The sequence below is a fragment of the Macroventuria anomochaeta genome, assembly GCF_010093625.1.
Source record: "Macroventuria anomochaeta strain CBS 525.71 unplaced genomic scaffold BU25scaffold_31, whole genome shotgun sequence".
Lineage (NCBI taxonomy): Eukaryota > Fungi > Ascomycota > Dothideomycetes > Pleosporales > Didymellaceae > Macroventuria > Macroventuria anomochaeta.
This window is the reverse complement of record NW_022985392.1, coordinates 318,434-339,072: the sequence shown is the minus strand read 5'-3', so window position 1 is coordinate 339,072 and position 20,639 is coordinate 318,434. Positions and strand designations below refer to the sequence as shown.

General features: G+C 53.1%; 7 protein-coding genes across 7 annotated transcripts; 4 read left to right on the top strand and 3 right to left on the bottom strand.

The window, feature by feature from the left end:
• Nucleotides 1-229: 229 nt before the first annotated feature.
• On the bottom strand, nucleotides 230-1,507 carry BU25DRAFT_476649 (uncharacterized protein; the record flags this gene model as incomplete). The annotated part of the gene is made up of 3 exons (XM_033710956.1): nucleotides 230-264; nucleotides 316-1,387; nucleotides 1,436-1,507. The coding sequence occupies 3 exons, from the start codon at nucleotides 1,505-1,507 to the stop codon at nucleotides 230-232; spliced, it is 1,179 nt and encodes a 392-aa protein (XP_033558601.1).
• Nucleotides 1,508-1,778: 271 nt separating this feature from the next.
• Nucleotides 1,779-2,641, top strand: BU25DRAFT_424183 (uncharacterized protein; the record flags this gene model as incomplete). Its single annotated transcript, XM_033708266.1, has 4 exons — nucleotides 1,779-1,880; nucleotides 2,054-2,164; nucleotides 2,199-2,371; nucleotides 2,503-2,641. 4 exons carry the CDS (start codon nucleotides 1,779-1,781, stop codon nucleotides 2,639-2,641), a joined length of 525 nt encoding a protein of 174 aa, XP_033558600.1.
• Nucleotides 2,642-4,876: 2,235 nt separating this feature from the next.
• Nucleotides 4,877-5,607, top strand: BU25DRAFT_476648 (uncharacterized protein; the record flags this gene model as incomplete). Its single annotated transcript, XM_033710955.1, has 2 exons — nucleotides 4,877-5,145; nucleotides 5,211-5,607. The coding sequence occupies 2 exons, from the start codon at nucleotides 4,877-4,879 to the stop codon at nucleotides 5,605-5,607; spliced, it is 666 nt and encodes a 221-aa protein (XP_033558599.1).
• A 1,398-nt stretch (nucleotides 5,608-7,005) lies between these two features.
• BU25DRAFT_476646 (P-loop containing nucleoside triphosphate hydrolase protein) lies at nucleotides 7,006-12,115 on the top strand. Its single transcript, XM_033710954.1, has 2 exons — nucleotides 7,006-7,273; nucleotides 7,350-12,115. Exons 1-2 carry the CDS (start codon nucleotides 7,193-7,195, stop codon nucleotides 12,090-12,092), a joined length of 4,824 nt encoding a protein of 1,607 aa, XP_033558598.1. The 5' UTR covers nucleotides 7,006-7,192; the 3' UTR covers nucleotides 12,093-12,115.
• A 1,253-nt stretch (nucleotides 12,116-13,368) lies between these two features.
• Nucleotides 13,369-15,686, bottom strand: BU25DRAFT_160890 (uncharacterized protein). The gene has a single exon (XM_033700715.1). The coding sequence runs from the start codon at nucleotides 15,564-15,566 to the stop codon at nucleotides 13,689-13,691; it is 1,878 nt and encodes a 625-aa protein (XP_033558597.1). The 5' UTR covers nucleotides 15,567-15,686; the 3' UTR covers nucleotides 13,369-13,688.
• A 362-nt stretch (nucleotides 15,687-16,048) lies between these two features.
• Nucleotides 16,049-17,399, top strand: BU25DRAFT_450769 (uncharacterized protein; the record flags this gene model as incomplete). The annotated part of the gene is made up of 1 exon (XM_033709714.1): nucleotides 16,049-17,399. The coding sequence occupies exon 1, from the start codon at nucleotides 16,368-16,370 to the stop codon at nucleotides 17,397-17,399; it is 1,032 nt and encodes a 343-aa protein (XP_033558596.1). The 5' UTR covers nucleotides 16,049-16,367.
• Nucleotides 17,400-17,863: 464 nt separating this feature from the next.
• Nucleotides 17,864-19,810, bottom strand: BU25DRAFT_160866 (Di-copper centre-containing protein). Its single transcript, XM_033700714.1, has 3 exons — nucleotides 19,693-19,810; nucleotides 18,721-19,591; nucleotides 17,864-18,669 (listed from the first exon to the last, which is right to left on the bottom strand). The coding sequence occupies exons 2-3, from the start codon at nucleotides 19,435-19,437 to the stop codon at nucleotides 18,214-18,216; spliced, it is 1,173 nt and encodes a 390-aa protein (XP_033558595.1). The 5' UTR covers nucleotides 19,438-19,591; nucleotides 19,693-19,810; the 3' UTR covers nucleotides 17,864-18,213.
• Between the last annotated feature and the right edge of the window lie 829 nt (nucleotides 19,811-20,639).

The following is a 20,639-nucleotide window of genomic DNA, read 5'->3' as shown; positions in this document are numbered from 1 at the left end:
TACTCGTGCGGCAAAACTTCGGTCACCTTTCATTAATGTGGTCTGACCCTTTGTCTCCTCGAATCCGAGTTCAAATCCAAGTCCATGCCTAAACTAAGCTTCGCTGTGCAAACACCCCGATGAGTTCCTTCAAACTGCTCGTCTCGCTTACCGTTGTCTTGATTCCTCCACGTGCTAACATATTTTGCGCTGGCCGTATGTTGCCTTCCAGCATCACTCTACTATCCTTCTACCAGTGAATAGCCCAACCGGAGTGCGAAGCTGCTGTGACTGGTCAGTCTCCATCTTGATCAACGGCTCACCGATGTAACATACCTAAAACACCTGGTGAACGTGCAACCCTGAAGATCTCGGCTGGAAACCTATGAACTTGCATTGACGGCGATCCACTCAGCCACGCCGCAATTCTCTTGGGCATTCCAGCATCAACAGCCACCTGCTGGCAGAACACCGACCCAGGATGCAGGACTTTACGCATCAATAGAGAATCCGCGAACTCTAAAGGCCCGATCACATCCATCGCCCAGTCCAAATCTAGCGTGTATGTGTTGTCCAAGGGATTGTAGTAGCCGGGTGGTGGAGTGAGCAGGGTGGATATGACTTGGTAGAGCCTGATTTCGAGCGACTGGGTGCGGTCGAGAGTGACGGATGTCGGGTACTCGCGCCTAGTATCTGCAAGTACGCGGTCACGGCGTTGCTCGAAAGTGGCCTTGCGCGTCTTGGGCTTGTACTCCTCAGCAGTATTGGCGGCGGTCGTGGATGGTGGGTAGTGGTGCTTGGGCTTGAATGAGTGAGTGTTAAGGCCCAGATCTGGCTGGTGCAGCGCGCTTCCGAGGTCGAGGTGGCGCTGGTCAGGTCCCTCCGTCACAGGAATATCGCAGAGCGCTTCGAGTGGTGAAGACTGAGGAGGAGAAAACGAGGAAGAGATGCGGTCGATAAGCTCTTCGAAGGACGCGGTGTCCCCCTCGCCTTCGCCATCGTCACTGAACGCTACACGGTTGGAGTCGATACTTGAGATCTCGCCAGTATCGGGGGCGCGATCGTACCCGCGCTCACCCATATCCAGGTTGGAAATGGGCAGTGGCATCGGACTGGACTGGTCAGAAGCCGCATCAGCCTCAGCCTCCTGGTAGTAGTCAGGCGCATCTGGGATTCCAGAGGTAGTGTAGTCGACCTCGGTGTAATTGCGACCGCCGGATGAAGCTTCAGTCAGCCTGGCAACCAAGTTCGAAATGCTGCGAGGGCGCATGTTGAACTCGTCACCAGCGTCACTGCTGCCGTGAACTGCACCCGTAGAAGTGGCATCTGTGTAGATCATCTCCGGAATGCCGTCGCGGGGATCGAGGAAATATGCTGGGTTGAGCTCATCGCGTAACGGAGACGCTTGCTGAGCACAGTGATCAGTAAAGCCTTTGAAAGCTTCCAGATGACTTACCCTGACACTAGAGATCCCCCGGAATACAGGACGATCGTTCATGATGAATCGGGCAGAATTGGAGTTGGTCATGGTTGTTGAGGAAGATGTTGTTGCGAGTTGAGAGGTATTATGGTTTATCGCTGAACTATATATCGCTGGTGAGCGCAGGCAGTGGCGGCGGCTAGGGGCACTAAAGCGAAGTTGCTGTGAAGGGTTCTGCACAGTGCGCCGGGAGCAAAGATAAGATGTGCCAAAAACGACGCAAGTTTGCTCCAGGTCTGATGATCGAGGTAGCTAATCTATGTAGCAGTGTGGAAACGGATCATTGTAGACCTTGTTGCAGTTGCTTTCGAGCTTGATCATGGCTTGCTGCCATCACGAAGGCAAATACAGTATTTTCTACGGAAAGCGTCCTATCTACCAGCATCTTTGTTCATGGTTGCGACGAAGGCCAATTCTCAAGGTAGGGACTGCCCAAATTCAGCTTCATCCTTCTCCGCCATGGTGAAGGAGGCTAGACGTATGGCAAAGGCTTTCAGAAGGGCAGCTCCTGTCTGAGAACTCTAGTTCACCTCTGATTCTCAAGCCTGCTGGCAGTTCTTCCACGATATAAGATCCTCCATCACTTCTGTATAGACTTGCACCTCTTACTACAAGCGATCTCTACATCAATCCTTCCCTGGAAACGCAGCCTCCATCGTCGTGGCAAGCAACACTGCTTCAGCACCAACCGGCAATGGCAACAACGTAAGCACAGCTAGTCTTGGCCACGCTTCCACAGCTCCCTAACATCTCTCAGCAGTCCACCACCACCGGTGGCCCGCTTGGCGGCACCCCCAACCCAGGCCTCTACGCGCCACCCCTCCACAGCGGCGGTGAGTCAGACGACTCTCTCCTTACCATCATCGATCGGCTCATGAACCCTCCCGACTACATCTACTCCAACTGCGGCCAGTAAGTCACACTCAACATCACTTGGGCAGTTGGTGTGGTCGACCACGAGCGCTTTGAGCCTGTGCCGCTGAGTCGTGGGTTGAGTCCTTATTTTGTTACAGAAGCGACTTCATGAGCCTTATGGTTTGAAGCAAGCCTACAGCAAAACCGTTTCTCATGGCGTTTCTTCATCTACCAAGTTCCAAGATGCTAGCGCAAGGTCTAGTCGGGAGTACCGCCAAGTTCCGGTCAACCTTCCTCCTTCTCGTACATATCATTACCCAGCAGTGAAAGCAGGACATTCTCTTCGCCTTCACCCAAGCAGTCGATGATCAGCTTGTGAGAGACCTTGCCAGTTACCAACTCGTATGCACGGGAGTCGAAGGTGAAGAGCTCTGGCATGATCTCGTAGGCCCATCGCTTTGGCTAGGTGATCTTATTGCGCGGCTTGCCCTCAGGGGGATAGTGGAAGTCGTAGCGGCCGTCCTCCCTGAGAGTGGCGCGAAGCGGTCTTCTGATGCGGTGGGCTCGTTCTGTGCGATCTCTTCAGCGGTGAGCAGTTGCTAATCAAAAAGATACTGTTTCACCTCCCCTACTCCACCGCAGACGATTCTTTGCCTGAGAAATGCTCAAATCGCAAACTGCGGCATTGTGAACGTCATGTATCCATCAAACTACTTCTACATTCCAAGGTTTTGACAACTTGAGCTGCATCGTCAGCAGTCTGAAGCATTTGGCTAATTGAGATCTCTTCTTTGGGAGACCAGCAAAGCCGGAGCAGTCAACGAAATGAAGTGAGCAAAGCCCAAGGTGGTGTCCGATTCTTCTGTCAGCTCACAGCATGCCGCCACGGCCGCATTACCGACCAGCTCGGAGAAACTCTTCATCGCCAGTGACGATCGACGCTTCACTCGAAGTTCATCAGCTGAAGCTGTAAGGTCAGCCATCAAACCATATCGACCAAAGGTGCAAAGATTACACTCTCTGCATCCAGCAGTAGAGTAACAGCAGCAACACTAGTGCGGTTAGTAGTAGTGAAAACCGTAAAGTGTGCCGTTCTGACCCTGTCGACGTATGAGGAGGTCGAGACTCAACCACGCGCGAGGTGCAATGCGTGTGATCCCGCCAGCCTGCAGGTTTCCATGAGCGCCTGAGGCTAGTACAGGAGCTCATAACTCCCTTACAAACAATCACGTGGAGGAGGGAAGCAGGGTGAGGGGAAGGCGAGCTTTTGTACCTTGCTGTCACCGGCGCATCGGCGCCGGGTTGCCCGTCACAACACGCTGAAATGCACTGTTACAGGCAGCAAAGCTCTTGTTACGTCACTAGGTCACATTGCGTGATTTTCTGAGCATAACAAACAAACCCGACACGCGCGCGATGTCACCGAGCGATTTTCGAACTTTCCACCCACGATTTCGACTTTTGCAATATCGTCATAGGCGCTCCAATGCTTCAACGTAGATGCTCAATTCAGGCTTTCGATAGACCATTTTCCTCATGATGCAAAATAATGAAAGCCTTCCATCCCGAGGACCGCTTCGCTCTTGAAGGTCGTGGTCTGCTCAGCACTCTGCATTGCACTTCGTGGAGAGGTGGGCTGAGTCGAAGGATGTTACCTTGCGTCGAGACAATTTTTGTTTTCAGCCTGGGCTTTCTCACTTCTCATTGATCTTGCAGGCTTTGCTCGCGTTTCGAAGAAGAGAGTGATTCGTTGTGACTGCGTGAGCAGTGTCGGTTGGAGGCTGTGATCAATGATTGGATTGCTATCTGTGTTGTTGTTCGGTGATGTTCTTGTACAGGAGCTCTCTGCTCAGAGGCAAGTGCACTTGCCCATCGGTCAGTGCCTTCTACAATAAGATATCAAGTGACTTTAGCCACGTGGTTACATTCATTGTTCCCGCTCGACTGCCTCTGCAATTGCTGTTGATGTTGACTTTGCGCGCTATGGTGATCTTGCAATCGTTCGTGCTGCTTCACGTACTGCTACCTGTGTAAGGTATGGAGCTCAAGTCTCCTATGCGCTCGCCACAGCAGCGGTATGTGATTAAGACCACGAGGCGATTGAAAATGTTGTCCAATTTTCAAAATTTCGACCTTCTTTTTGTTGCGACACTGTCAATCACTGAGCTCATCGCAAGACCCTGGATACTTCTAGCTTGCCCTAATGCTTGATAGGCAATATTTGTGAGCGACAGACTCTGTACAGCCCACTTGTACCTGCTGTGAGCGAGCTTGATGAGTGTGCTGCATGCCTCCAGCTTGTGCAATCCTGATGTGACCCTCGAGTTCAATCGTAGTAGCCGTGAGCTCGTGCTGTAGCAAATGACCCTGCTTCACCTTCACTGTGCCAGTAACTCGCCCATAAAATATTGTCTTCTCCAAAGTTCCCTCTCTTCAACTCCTACACTCTCACTCAAGATATCGTCACCTTCAAGTGTTTCGATCTCGCGATATTTTCAAAGTTTCGCTCTTCGACTACCTCCAAACCACTCCATCAAAACCTCTTTCGATATGCACACCACAATGGCTGCCTCCAAGCACAACCCACCACCGCGCTACGCCTCTAACACCCCCGAGGCTCTCCAAGGCCTCCCGACATACAGTCCCTTTGGTTCTGGTTGGCCTCGCATGTCTGGGTACCAGCGCCATAGCGACGAGGTCGAGCAAGAGACGGCGCCGTTGCTTGGGGCTGGGTGTGCGAGCTCTGGTGATCCTGGAGAGCAAGTAACAGGCGAACCGTTCTCGAGCAGTAGGAGTCCGTCGCGTCGTGCGTCGATTCAAAAGTTCGATTCGTAAGTGCCTTGAGAACCTCCTGCCCAGCCCTCATCATCACATATCACTCTATAAACAGCGGCAGATTGCTCCACGCTACATCTACGTCGTGTTCCTTAACTAGTTGGAATACCGTGTATCCTCCAACTTCTTCTACGTTGTCGAGTCTGAGCATGGACGATCCACTGACGTCCTCCAGTACCACCCTCGTCGTCCCCGCGCCCACGCCCGAGGAACCCTCCCTCTTATCCCGCCTCTTCGACTTTATCCGCAGCCTCTTCCGCAGCGTTGTCGACTCTTTCTCGTCTCCTCGCCCGCCTCCTTCTCCTCTCCTCCCGGTCGCTTCTCCTCCCGCTGCTCCCCCAGCTCCCCCGGCTCCTCCTGTCCCTCCCTCTTTTGAAGTGGATTCGGGAGATTTGGTCCAGTCCTCCTTCGACGAGGACGAGGAAGTCATCGGGATGTTGCCGCGTGGCAGCCCGTAGAGGTCCTCAAACTATGATGGCTGAGGTGGTGGCTATCTCAACCCAAAGGCGTACATTCAAGCCTGCGGGAGGACGTCTTACACAAGCGGAGTAGAAGACTAAGTCTGGCGTGGCGGTGCTTGACCTTGAGATCCAAGGTTTGTATATAACAGGCTTTTGTATGGGCTGCTTCTCTTGTGGTCGTTTGGTGGCGACGGATTCCTGCGTGTACTTTTGGTGTCTTGGCGTTCTGCTTTGATGATGTGAGGTGTTCCTGGGTGAATAATGGCAGTGGGATTGGCGATGGTGGATGGGCTGGAAACCTTCTGGATCTGCTTTTGGCGTTTGGGTCTGGTGTCTGACGTAGCTTGGGGTGAATTCAAGGCGTTCAGGATGATACCCATGGGACTTGCACTCTACTTTGATAAATGCGTTTTCTTTCCTTCTCTCCAGCTACATTTCAGCGTTGTCAAATATTCTTGTGGCACACTTTCAAGGGTCGAGATCTCTGGACGGAGTTAGTTGGACACAACTCACTTGCTCCAAAACACTGAAGACGGTGGAGAAAAGGGTTGACATTTGAAAGAGGGCCGAGAAAGAAAACTGTGACCTTTTGGTTCTGTTCAAGGTGCTGGATCAAAGGGACGATGCTACTTCGTAGCCTTCAAAGCGCTCATGATCTTGCTTTCTTCTCAGCCTCAGCACAAGAGGCAGAATAGATAGTCCCATTTCATAAAATCACAAGGATGCTGCTGTAAAGATATTCATTGTGAAGTTGCTTCACGTGCATCTTTGACGTCGTCGGCATTTCCACGCACCGACGTCGAGCCCAAAGCACGAAACTTTGGAATCGATGACGCGCCTTTGCATCTTTGCAGCCGTTGCACGAGGCGCAGCCGTCCAAGCGAGGCGCGTTGAAGGAAATTGGCATCGCAATTTCTGCCTTTTTGATGAAGTGGTGCACTCGGCGGCTGGGCGCTCTGGGCGGGGCGGAATGCCGAGGTCGATGCCGTCGGTTTTCAAAGCATCGCAAACAATTCAAGCAGCGCACATATGCTTCGCAGCTCGAGCGAAGGATCGATATGAACGTCAAGTCGAACGGAGATACAAAGCTTGGTGGTTCATCAACGGTACAGCTCATGTTCTACCATGCCCTGCTCGGTCCTGCGTCGCGTGGGTTGCAGCTGTCCATCGGAAGTCGGGGCGCATCGTGATGTGATTGGAAGCTCGATGGGCCGCCGAGGTTCGATGGCGGGAGAACATCGACCCGCTTTCAACACCATCCCTAGTCCGGGGCATCGCGCGAGGCAAATGAAGACGACACGATGTTGCCGCTTGGCAGTCGTATGCGAGTGTATTGTCGAGGCGACATTATCACGCATGCCTTTTGCTTGACCTTTTCGCCCTTTGCCCGTCGACCTTGATACTGCTGTTTCGTGCACTTACTGCTAGATACCCCTGGAGCGTTGAAGCATGGTTGCCGCTTTCATCTCGTAATCTGTAATATCGAAGTCGACTCCACATTGTTCAAGGCAAGAAGCCGCAATTCGAACATACACGGTCGTCACTACCTTGAGCGCGCCCATCGCGGGCAACAACAAGAGCCATGGCGATTCTTAGGCAGACCTGGATCCTCACGAAGAAGACGCTCCTTATCGTGGCATGGCGGCAATGGTTCTTCACGAGCGTGCGCGCCTTCTGGGCGCCCATTATCTTTGTATGTTGACGCTTAAATGCAACTTGATCATAGCTAACATGGCTAGATGTTCTTCATCACATACGCGAAGAATTTCTTCATTCCACCCTCCGAATTCGGCATTGGCAACGCAACACCCATCCGCTCCTTCCCCAACGCACTCGCCGCCGCAACAGGCGGGCGCGACAAGGTCGTCTTCGTAAACAACGGCTATACCGGCGGTGATATTGAGAATGTCATCGGGCAAGTCTCGAACCAGGTACGTGACGCAGGTCTCCAGGCCATTACAGTCGAGCGAGAGGTGGAACTCCTGACAACATGTGCTGGATCACTGCGAGGCGCGAGTACATGTTTCGGCGCGGCGACGTTCCACTCCAGTCCCAATGAAGGAGGCGGTCCGGCGTGGAACTACACGCTGAGAGCCGATGGTGTGTTGGGGTCGCAAATCTACGTCGACCAAGAAGACAACGATGTCCAGATCTACATTCTGCCTTTCCAGCGCGCCATCGACGAGACGATTGCAAGCCTGAACACTACAGCTGGTGCAATTCCTGCCATCGATGAATTTCCGTATACCGAGCGCACGCAAGAAGAGAGGGATGAGCGCATCAGAGTACTGTATATGGGCGCGCTGATCAACATTATGGGCGCTGCGCTGTACATCGGTGTCTGTGGTGTGACATACCAGCTCACCGGACAAATGGCCGAAGAGCGAGAGCGTGGCATTTCGCAGCTCGTGGAAGCTATGTCTCCAGCAAAGAAGGCGTGGCACACGCAATTCGCTCGTCTTCTGGCCAACCACATTGCTTTCGACATCATCTACTTTCCTGGCTGGGTCATCATGGGTTTGATTGTATGGGCTCTCGCCTTCAAGTCGTCGAACGCGGGGATTCTGGTCATCTTCCATATACTGGCTGGTTTGTCGCTGACGAGTTTCTCCATTTTTGGCGCTGCGTTCTTCCGCAAGGCGCAGCTTTCGGGTATCACGATTGTTATTATTCTGATTCTGCTTGCGATTATTGCGCAGGTTGCCGGTCCGTTCAGTACCTCAGCCGTCTACGTTCTCAGTCTGATCTTTCCGTCTATCAACTATGTCTTCTTCATCGTCTGGGTCGCACGATTCGAGAGGGAACTCACTGGCGCAAATCTCGGACAGGGCGCGCCCGTGTATGAGGACCATGTCTGGACGACTCCTGGAATTGTCTTCTGGGTGTTCCTGGTCATACAGACGCTCGTGTACCCCTTCCTCGGCGCGCTTGTAGAGCGTTGGTTGTACGGTACCGTTTCGGCTGACCGCAAGACCACGACCAATTCACCTGATCACAACATCATTCTGAGGAATTTCTCGAAGCACTGGACACCAAGTTGGTTCCGCAGGAATGTCTTGGCTAAGATCGGTGTCAAGCCTCCGGAGACCGTCATTGCTGTTGACGACTTCAGCATCAAAGCGCGCAAGGGGCAGATTATGGTCCTGCTAGGTGCCAATGGAAGTGGCAAGTCTACGACCTTGGACGCTATCGCTGGTCTGAACACTATCACCAGCGGCTCTATCGAGATTGACGGCACGGGAGGCTTGGGTCTGTGTCCGCAGAAGAACGTCATGTGGGACGAGTTGAACGTTTATGAACACGTTCGGATCTTCAATCAACTCAAGTCGACCGGAAATTTCGATACCAAGGATACCATCGAGGACCTCATCCGCGCATGCGATCTGGGACACAAGATCAAGGCTCGATCAAGCACGCTTTCAGGCGGGCAAAAGAGAAAGCTGCAGCTCGCTATGATGTTCACTGGTGGCAGTAAGGTGTGCTGCGTTGACGAAGTCTCTTCTGGTCTCGACCCTCTTTCGCGAAGGAAGATTTGGGAGATTCTGCTTGCTGAACGTGGCGACCGCACGTTCCTTCTTACAACCCATTTCCTCGATGAAGCAGATGTGCTTGCCGACTACATCGCCATCCTTTCGCGAGGTGTGCTGAAAACAAAGGGTACATCTGTGCAATTGAAGCACGAGGTAGGTGCTGGTTACCACGTTACGTACCCGCGAGATGCGCATGTAGCTCCTCCAGCAGATGCGACGAAGAAGCCCGCCCCGTCAGCAGACATGGTCCAGTACTGGTTTCCTGATGCTCTTCCTGCAACTCACTTTGTTGATGTCCTGAGATCCAAGGGTGTCCAGAATTACGATATTGTGGGACCGACGCTGGAAGATGTATTCCTTGCGATGGCTGAGGAAGTCAAAGAGCACAATCTTATGGACGCCAACGAGCAACAAGCCGTACTCGCTACAAACAAAGACGCCTCGGACCAAGTCTCTGACACCGACAAAGGGCTTGAGATGGGCAAGGGCCGAGGCACGTCAATGGGCAAGCAAACTCTGATTCTGATGCAGAAGCGTTGGACCATCCTTCGACGCAACTTCTGGCCATACGTGTTCGCTCTGCTACTGCCTATTATCGCTGCTGGACTGGTCACACTGTTCCTCAAGAACTACGTGGCGGTTGGCTGCAATCCTGGAGAGAATGCCAACGATCCTGAGGTGTTCACGCTTGCAAGTACCGATGCCATTCCGCTTATCCCCATCGGCCCTACAAGCCTTGTTGGCGATGCCATCTCGACTATTGTTCAGCGTTCTGGCATCAACAACGATAGTTTCTACATTGTCGATACACTCGACGAGTTCAATGACTTTGTGCAGACCCGCTTCCGCAACATTACGCCTGGCGGCTTCTTCATCCGCGAAAACGAGCCTACCATAATGGCATACCTGGGAAGTGGAAGTGTGGTCGGCGGTCTCATCACGCTCAATACACTTGACAACGTGCTCTCGGATGTCCCCATCTCGACACAATATCAGCAGTTTGCTGTCCCGTTCTCGCCAAGTATGGGTGATACCTTACAGCTCACGCTCTACTTCGGCTTGGCGATGTGCGTCTTCCCAGCATTGTTCGCGCTGTACCCAACACAAGAGCGACTAAGGAAGGTGCGAGCGCTCCACTACAGTAACGGTATCCGAGCTGTACCGCTGTGGTTGGCATACACCGCGTTCGACTTCATCTTCGTTCTGATCATCGCTGGTGTGACGACGGCGATCTTTGTCGGGGCCTCTGATGCGTTCTACGGCCCAGGCTACATGTTCGTTGTTTTCGCTCTATACGGTCTGACTGCCATTCTTTTCTCGTACCTCATCTCAATTGTTGTGACATCGCAGCTTGCAGCTTTTGCCTTCGCCGCTGGAGGTATGGTCTCACTGTACCTCATCTACTTCATTGGGTACATGGCTATACTCACGTACGCCCCTGCGTACAAAATCGACGACTGGATCGACATATTCCACTGGACAGTTTCCCTCATCGCCCCATCCGGCAGTTTGTTGAGGACGCAGCTGCTCTCGCTCAACTCGTTCAGTGTCCTCTGCGACGGCAACCAGATTCCAAGCTACCCCGGCAAGCTCACAGTATATGGAGGTCCGATCCTGTACCTCACTGTCCAAGCTATTCTCCTCTTCATTACCCTCGTCTGGTGGGACTCCGGCTACAGGCCACCCTTCTTCAACCGCGCGAGCAGCCGTCAAAAGCACACAGAAGAGAACCTCGAGACAATCCCACCCGCCGTCCTCGCCGAAACCACCCGCACCGAACAATCCAAGGACAGTTTGCGTGTACTCCATCTTCAAAAGACATTCGGCTCCAACCACGCTGTCAACGATATCAGCTTCGGCATCCCGCAAGGCCAAGTCTTCGGCCTGCTCGGTCCCAACGGCGCAGGAAAGTCTTCGACCATCTCTCTCATCCGCGGCGACATCCACCCGACCACGCACATCAACGGCGGCGGCGACGTACTCATCGAAGACGTATCTATCATCTCCAAGCGCGCTGCTGCTCGAGGCCATCTGGGCGTGTGTCCGCAATTCGATGCAATGGATACTATGACTGTGACGGAGCATTTGTATTTCTACGCCCGCGCCCGCGGTGTGCCGGATCCTCAGTCATCCGTCAATGCGATTCTGCAGGCTACCGGTCTCGTGCGTTTCCAGACGCGTCTTGCGAGCAAGCTCAGTGGTGGTAATAAGAGGAAGCTGTCCCTTGGCATCGCACTCATGGGTAACCCATCCGTTCTACTTCTTGACGAACCGAGTTCCGGTATGGATGCTGCGGCTAAGCGTGTCATGTGGCGCACGCTCCTTGGTGTTGCGGCGCCCGGACGCGCGTTGTTGATTACAACGCATTCCATGGAGGAAGCGGATAAGCTGGCCACGAGAGTTGGTATCATGAAGAGGAAGATGCTGGCTCTCGGCACTGTTGGGCAGCTTGGTGAACAGTATGGTGACGCTTGGGTCGTTCAACTAGTCCTGAAGAGCGCACCTGAGACAACGGAGGAGGAGATGGAGGCGTGTAAAGAGTGGGTTAGGAGAAAGATTCCTGGTGTGCAGATGGATAAGTGGGGTTCGAGAGGCGGCGGACACGGACAACTCCGCTTCAAGGTGCTGAAGGCTGCGAAGGACGACGCAAACGTCATGCACGAGGAGGTCTCACGCGCTCCTTCGAATCAGAACGATAACATCGAAAAAGTCAATGTCGATGCCAATGTTGAGTTGGTGCGCACACAATCCTCGGATCTTGGAGGTATTCCGGGACTTATTCAGCTCCTTGAGTCTAACAGGAATAACCTGGGTCTGGAGTACTACTCTGTCTCTCCAACCACGCTTGACGAAGTTTTCTTGCGTGTTGTGGGCGAGGAGGAAGAAGAGAGTGGGAAGAAGGAGCGGCATTTTGGCGGGTTCAGGAATGCTTTTAAGTGGCCTTGTTTTTAGGTGGAGAAGGAGGAGCGTTGTAGGCGTTTAGATACCATGCATATAGATTGTGTGAAAGGTCACATCCATCAGCACAAGTAAAGACGTTCTGCCATATCGCAGCCTGGATACCTTCAACGTCCCAAACGCCACTGCTCACCATTTCAACAAGTATCCTGGTGGCTACATCACCTCCTACCCGCCCATCTCATTCCCCAACTCCCTCCCCATCCCCCCTCAACCCTCTCAGCACACCCACTCCATCCCCCAAAAACCACCACGTTGTCTACAAAACCACAACCTCCTCCCTGTATCCTCCTACCACCTTCCCAGCCCACCCTTCGACTGCCTGACATGGAGTTTCAATACGTTCACCGCCCCCTTCTACCCGTAAGCACACCGCCAGTCCGAATACTCAGTCCAGGATGATGGTGGTGGGAGTGGCCAGGTCAGTAATCGAAAGACTACGTCCTCGACGTGGTCGGATGGTGGTGAGATGAAAGGGTGGTATGGCCATGGTGGGCGCGCGGCAGGCGGAATGACTTGGTCTTGATCGGAGGCGTGTTGAGAGTGTGTGAGGAGCGCAAGCGGGAGGAGAGGAGGAGCCGGCTTCGTGGATTGCAGCGAGTAATGAGATGGTGATGTAGTGCGTTGTGTCGTCGACGTGCGGCATGGTGGAGGCCATCGTGCGCCTAAGTGGGTGGTGTGGAGGTATTCACGGAGATTTGGCGTAGCAATGGTGTAGATGGAAAAGCACTTGGTGGATACAGATAGGAAGAGAGAGCAGTTTGGAGGTGAGTGTGGCTGCAACAAAGATACTGTGCGTGATGGCACTGGAAGCGAGAGCTCACTTTCACCACGGAAGACAATATCATTGCTAGATGTTCGAGGACTTGCATTGCTACGTGAAGATTAGAGAGGCTAATGACCAAAGCATCTTGTGTGTGCTTGCATGTCTCAAGTTTGGTGATTGACATAGTAAATCAATGAGGAATGTCAGAGCTCGTTCTTAACAGGATGAACGCTTACCCTGACTTGTAGTCAACAGGCCGTATTATGATGTTGACAATGATTACTAAAACCATTTCGAGTACCTTCGGCCTCTGTGGTCTGAACTGTAGTGGAAACAAGCTCAAAAATGAAGCTTTCCAGAGTTGTTAGATTAGGTAAAAAGAAGCACTTTGGCCTTGGCGTAGCAGTCGAGATCCGTTACCGGGATGTAGATGCACGTTTGCACCATCTCATATTACCCTGGACAATGCCCTTTCAACTATTGACCACCCACATTGCCACATCGTACTCATCCCGAGTCGATCGTCCTGCGAGTGCGCCGCCCGCACCATGCTTTGAAGCCAATATCTAGGACGATGAGGAAGAAGCCGTGGCCTGGCGGCGGCTGGCTGTGTGCGCCAAAGTAAGCCAGACACTGCGCGAAGCGGTGAAATGATGGTACTGGAGGACGCATAACTGGCGGAGGCGGTAGGACTTCAGCTTGCGTAAGTACAGGAAGCCAAAAAGCTTGTCTGAGGTTTTTCCACTGGTCCTCGAGAACATACTGACTGCCTCCAGGCTGCGCTCTTCTTTGACAGTCTTGATCTGCGCTCTCCTCGGTTGCTCTCACCGCACACGAAACTCGTCCATCCCACTCGCCATCTCCCAATCGCTCACCACCAACCTTTCGAAAGGACCCGGACTAAGCACGTACGCATCCTGGCCGAACGAAGCCGGACTAAACACATCTGCCTCTTCCTCCTCATCTCCGTCTTGCCAGAGCGACTGCTCGACACCGCTCAAGAATTCCCATGTTGCTTCCAGAATATCTTCCATTGGGAGAACGTATGATATGGAGCGGTTGTCGCGCCCAGTGGAATCACCCCACGCTTCGAGTTGTTCGAGAAGAGGGAAGTGCGTGAAGAAGGATTGCGCCCAAGCGTGGATCAGGTCCTCTTCGGCGGAGAGGGTGATGGTGGATCCTTTGCTAAGAAGAGTTTCTGGTCGGGCGAAAGAGATATTCTTGAGGCTGGGGAATAATGGGATCGAAGCTGTGGGAGGAGTTGCGGAAGGCGTGTCGATGGCTGCGACTAGCTTGATGGTACTCGACATGGCCTGGTGCGAGTCTGGTCTTTGATCGTGTTTGGTCTGAGGGGGTGTGATGATGTCGCTACCAGGAGTGACCGGTTGGGATACTCCACCATACAAGGGCAAGTTGGGAAGCTGCAAGGGAATGCCCATACGCAGGACTTCGAGCTTCGGACAGTGCTGTGCTAGACTCGGTAGAGCAGTCGTTTGCAGTATCGTCGCCGTAGTTGGGTGCAACTTCAAGCTCAGTTCCTCAAGATTTGGTAACCCTTTGCAGAAGTCTTCGAAGTGTATACTGGATATGCCTGAGCCGTCAATAGAAGAAGGATCGAGGGCTGCGAGATCGATACTTCGCAGTCTCGGACAGCAAGCAGCCAGCTTGACTAAAGCTGCACCGCTCACTGGCAGGTTCAACTGTGCAGTAGGGAAGCCCATAGCGAGATTGCCGACATTGACCTCCAGTAACTCCAGATTCGGACAGGCAAGAAGCGAAGTCGCAACATCATCCAAAATGCTGAGATCGGACAGGCGAATTTCTCCACTCGGTTGACGTTCGACAGCAAGCCGCAATTCCCTCAAAGCGAAGAGGTGGATGGGAAGGGCAAGCGCAATTTCTGGATCGCACACGATCTGCAGACGCTCGAGAGTAGGAAATGGTTTGTGCAGGGCATTTGGGCCTGAGAACAGAGGCAGTAGCCTCAACCCAGGGTCAAGATCTATAGCCAGGGACTTTAAGCCAGGACGTTTGCTAAGATGACCGAATAGAAAGTCTTTGCCGACGATGCTGCTCATCAAGACGTCGACTTCTTCCAAACATGGCAGGGAATCGAAGTGGTATGCAAGGACATTGGCGTGGATAGGATCCTGAGGGCTGAACGTATCAGGTCCAAATTGTATACGCTTCAGCTTCCGGCAAGGACCGAGTAACGCTGGCAGTGTCACCTGCGTAACGTATGCTGAGCCTCCAGATTGCGTACCAGTCACTGTCAGACTTTCCATTTTTGCGTGTAACAGGCCTCGAAGATGATGTTGATATGATTGCCAATCAAGATCTACCTCCAAGCTCTTCAATCTTGGCCATACGAGTTCTTTGAGGTACTCGTAGTCATCGTCGCTTTCGTCTTGTGGGTCGGAGAGTTGCAGCTGCTCAACTTTGCTTGCGTACAGCTGCCGTCGGTCATGTTGCATCCATCTGAGTGCCAAGAGACTAGGATTCTGCTTCCAGATGATGGAGGTTGCTGCGTCCGCCCAGAGGCGATTAACCAACGTGGCCGGCAATAACGAATGTCGAACTTCCAGAAGCTCCACGGGGTACTCCAGGCTTCTCTGGTGACGATATCTGTCGCTTATATCCGCAAGATGATGCAAGATCAGTGATACGATCTTGCGATTTGCCGTGGCTTCCGCATGAGCCATTGTGCTGGTGCGACTTGAGACGAAAGCAAGAGGTCAAAGAATGGACAACTGTAGGGTTGCCAACCCAGACACCAGGTCAAGAAAGCAATGGATGTAAAGTTGAAGAGAAGAATCTGGCCGCTGGTTGAGATTCATTGTTTGGAATTTTAGCAGATCGTGCACCTGGTGCACTACGTAGTTGACAAGGATCCGGGCCTGCCGGCCCACGCGGCGGGAGTGCCTGAAAGCCTGTTCTACCCATGTCAACGGCTATCACAATGTCTAATTTGGGGCCGGATATCTGCAAGGGGCTGCGATCTGATGCAGGTGACGATGTTGACGAGATTTATGGGTTACGATGTCTGATGTTTGATGTTTTGATGTTTGACGGCTGGGGTGGTTCTTTCCTTGCGCACGACAGGCTTAGTCACTGGTACAAGCGTCGCCTGTGGCTGTCAGGACGAACGCTGCACGGCCGCATCTCTATCAACGCTTGTCTCAAGGGCCATAACAACCTTTTATCTCCATCAACCGCGTAGTGAAGCATGCGCATCTTCAGAATTCGCACGGAGTGCGGCCATGTTCGTCAAGATGGTCCGGGATCAGTATCAGTTTGTGACGCTGGACGCCTTGTGATACTCGACCCTTGTACAGACATGAACTTATCTCGCTTCGGCACAAAGTACAGTTCACTCCTGATAGTCAATCCCGAAATAGCTACGTGCCCGTTTAGTTCTCAAAAGCTTGTCGTTCTCTGTTGACTCTACGTTCCTTCCTGGTGTCACGTTCTTGTCCGCTCAAGGTTGCGGCAAGCTCACCACTATGTTGTTCGCTACTTCGTCTCTTATCGTTTCTCTCCTAACCCTTCCTACTTTCGTCACAAGCAGCAACTGCTACTCCCGCAACGGCACCCTCATAGCCGATATTGCCTACCAGCCCTGCTCTTCCTCCGGCGAGTCTGCCTGCTGCGGCACCAACCACGACGGCGCCGGTGATGTTGGCGTTGCGAACGACGTATGCGAGACCAACGGCCTATGCCAAAACTACGAAGGTTTCGATGGCACGAACGAGGGCGTTAAGTTGTGGTGGCGCCAGGGCTGCACAGATCCAACGTGGTCGAGTCCAAATTGTCTCGCAAGCGTTTGCGATACAGCAGAGTACGAAGACGACAATGCGCCGGTGTACAGCTGTGGTAATGGGAACTGGGCGTGTGGAAAGAAGAGCTATTGCAGCACGAGCTCGAGGTTGTTCACGCTTGCTGCGACAGTAGGGAAAGAGGTTGTTGCGTCCCCAAGCGCATATGCGTCCTTTTCCACACCTTCCGCTTCGACAACGGGTTCGAGTAGGGCATCTACAACAAGTGCTTCGGCAAGCAGTGCATCCCCGTCAACAACTGGTATGCCAGTTGTTACGGCGACACCCTCATCCACTGGGTCCTCCACCAGCACACCGCCGCTTTCGACTCCAGTAGCCAGCTCCTCACTCCTCAGCACCGCAGCAAAAGCTGGCATCGGCGCCGGTATCGCCGTCTTCGCGCTTCTGCTCGGCATCATCCTCTTCCTCCTACACAAAATCAAGAAAAACAAGAAACGGCAACAGGCATGGGGCAAGGCTGAGGTATCAGGCCAGAACGCACGAGTGGGCGAGAAACCGGAGATGGTGGTGTATGCAAGGGAAGCCAGTAGGAGTCCGATAGAGATGCCGAGCAACCAAGCGTCGGCGCAGGAGATAAATGCACAGAGGAATAGGATGGAATTGCCGACGATAGAAAGAGCGCAGGAGATGGGTCAGGGGAGGGAGAGGGTTGAGTTGGCTGCGAGTCCTTCCGTGAGCGGTAGGGGGAGGTATGCGTAAACGATGTTCTCGGAGATCTATCCGTGAAGAATAACAGAAGAGAAGTGCCATGAGGCTGCTGTTTACTGTGAAATCTCGTACTGAGCTAGAGTCGTGAGCGTTGGCGGTGTGCGATCCAGAACGAGGATGCTGTTCGAGTGTCAGCGAGATTGATTGATTGGGTTAACGTCCTATCTGAGTCTAAGACTATGGAAGACGAGAGGAGCAGTAGCTCCTCTGGTAATGCAACGATTTAGTTACAGGAGTGTGAGGTTGATTGATTGATTGATTGATTGGTTTAATGTCCTATCTGAGTCTAAGACTATGGAAGACGAGAGGAGCAGTAGCTCCTCTGGTAATGCTAAGATTTAGTTACATGAGTTTGAGTTTAAAAGAGTGTCAGCGAGAGACAAAGCGCCAGTATAACGACAAGTCTCTGCTCAAGAGAGTCTAGACTCCACTAATTGAACTCCGAGCGAGCGATACAATCGACGATAGCTGCTCGTGGTACTTTCCGTTGCTCCACTTATCCGCTCTTCAGCGATGAGAAATGTTGTAGCCATCTGAACAGGACGTGATGTGGCATATGCGACGGCGCATGGGCTTGATGATCCACAGGGCGGATGATTTGAGGTAATCAGCACAGGGCTAGAACTTGAGAAGCCAGATACCCAGGGCACATCATACAGAAGAGCTTGTGACATGGTCGTCAAATGAAGCGTGTTTTGGTATCAATATGTACAAAGAAAAAGAAACTGTCTAATTACAAGATACCCATGCCATGCCATGCAGCTGTCCTCAATAAACACAAAAGAACCGCACATTAGCCATTAGCTTAGTAGTTGTACTTGTAACACAGAGTCGAACTCTGAGTGTTAAGGATATCCCTAATACGGACAGTAGGACGGAAATCGTAAACATTGACGGTAGTATCGAGAGTGAGGCCGTTGCCAACAGCGTCAGTACCGGAGACAGTGGTGATGCGCGCATTGCCGCCGTTGTTCTGCCAGATGCGGAAGTTGCGGTCGATGAAGGCGTGGTGCAGGAAGAAAACGGGGTCCGCGGGAGACGCGTAGGTGTCCTGCATGACGGAGCCGATGCCGTTGTGGCCCCAGGCGTGCGCTCCTCCTTCGGCGCAGGAGGCCATGTCGGCGTAGGCGGTGCGAGAGTTGCAGGCGTCGACGATGGCGTTGCCGGTGTTGGCGGTCTTAGTGTCGTCGCCGTTGCGGGCCAAGCAGTGACGCTGGTTGCCGGAGCCGGGACCGACGTTGATGGCGAGACCAGCGAATTGCTGTTGTGTTGTTAGTAATATGATTCAAACTCGAGGTCTGATGGTACTTACGCCGTCGGTTACGCACTGGCCGCCAATGTTGACGCTGCCAAACCACTGCGAGCTGAAGATGGAAGACTGGCCGAAGCGGCCAGCGTACCTGGTCTCATCGAACCAGGGGAGTTCACGGTTGAAACCGCAGTCGCTGCGGAGCATCTGCTCGAAGGTCCAGAGGTAGTACCTGTGCCAGAGAAGGAACTTGGCGTTACCGTGGACGTTGGGGGTCAGAGTCTGGTGGAGAGCGACGAGATCCTCATATCTGCTTTGAGACTGACCGAACTGGCCAGATGCCGGGCGGTTCTGCAGACACTTGATGGCATCGACGTAGGCCTGACGGTCGGAGTTGGAGTAAGAGTCCCACTCGCGACGGATACGGGGGTTAGAGCAGGTGCTCTGTCTCTTCTCGAACTTCTCGAGCTCCTCATCCAAGTCGCGGGCGGTAACGGGGAGGGGGGAAGGGATGATGTTGGGAAGGACAAGCTCAGGGAGCTTGTTCTTGGCGTCCTGAATGTTCTCAATGGTGGTGACGGTGGCGTTTACACCAGACCGGGCCTCGTCGAGAGAGAGCGGGCGAGCATACTTAGGTGTCTTGAAATTGTCGACCGGGAGAGCAGGAGGAAGAGCGACGTTAGAGGGGAGCGATGTGCCCTGAGCAGGAGCAGGGTTCTGGGGAAGCGCGATGGCGGATCCGGCGATAGCCAAAACGGCTGTGGTGAATGACAGATGCATGTTGGTTGAGCGAGTGTAGGTATTAGATTAAATAAGAATATTAAGAGAGATTGGAATGTATCCAAACGAGAGACGTAGAGCTGATGCTGCAGAAACGTTTGCGGAAGGACAAGCCCTTGCCTATATACTTTGCCTATGGGGCCCACCATATCTCCTGAGCGATACGATAAAGTCGATCCATCAGTTCGTGTCTGTCTACGCCAAGCGGGACAAAGTGAGAGGCGTGAGAACGCAAGAGGAAAGATGTCAGCTTACCGAAAGGCGCCAGCCAGAATAGTAAGGGGCGAGAGCGAATCAACTAGCCGCCTTAGTGGGAAAATCTCATCTCCGAGTGAGCGCCATCACCGCGTACGGTAAGGCTGAGCTTCTTCACGAGCGCCAGGTTATTGGGCCCACGCCTCGTGCGCTCGAGGCGTGCGTAGGGCGCTCTCCCAAGCTCGTCGAAGTGTTGTTTTGCCGGCTGCCGATTTTGCTGATTGGCAGCAGGGTTTAGGTCATCGTATCCTAGAATAAACTAGCCGAGGGTACGTCGCATCCGCCAACCCCGTCGTGATGAAAAGCTTTGAGAAGAACGCCGTTCAGTGACAATGACTACAAAGCTTTTTGGCAGCGCGCATCATTTGTTCTTTGGTCCCCTTGGCCGGGATACCGTTGATTAGCCTGGGCGTTGCTGAAGTCACGGATTTCGGTAGCGAAGAACATTAACTACCTGGTTCTGTGATGTCGAAGGGTCTTGATTCCTTCACTATGTCGCTTTGGGGTCGCGCGATGCGACCTCTTGCGGGCGTACAAGGTGTGACGGAATCCTTCGAGAAGTGTGCCGTGTCGAGATTTGGGACGATGCACAATGTTCACCGGACGCGGTGGCTCGTGCGAGCTACAGGAACGCAGCCACTCAGCTTGTGCATGGCCGCCAACCCCAGAGGAAGACAAGTCGTGACATGAGATTGTCCCAAGCCGTTGCTACGTCGTACGGCGGAGCGCCTCGTGAATGGCGTTCGTAACGTGCCGTTCCTGTCTGAAAGTGCTGGAGTTTTCCTGTGTTGTCGAATGATATTTATCGTCAGCACTCCCTCCCAGGTTTCAATAAATCATGCATCATTGCGCTGCATGTGCAATTTAAACCAGCTTACTGATGCGCGCAATCAGCCGTCACGAAGGGATGCCAAACCATGTGCACTGAAGACTCTGCCGCTGTCGCC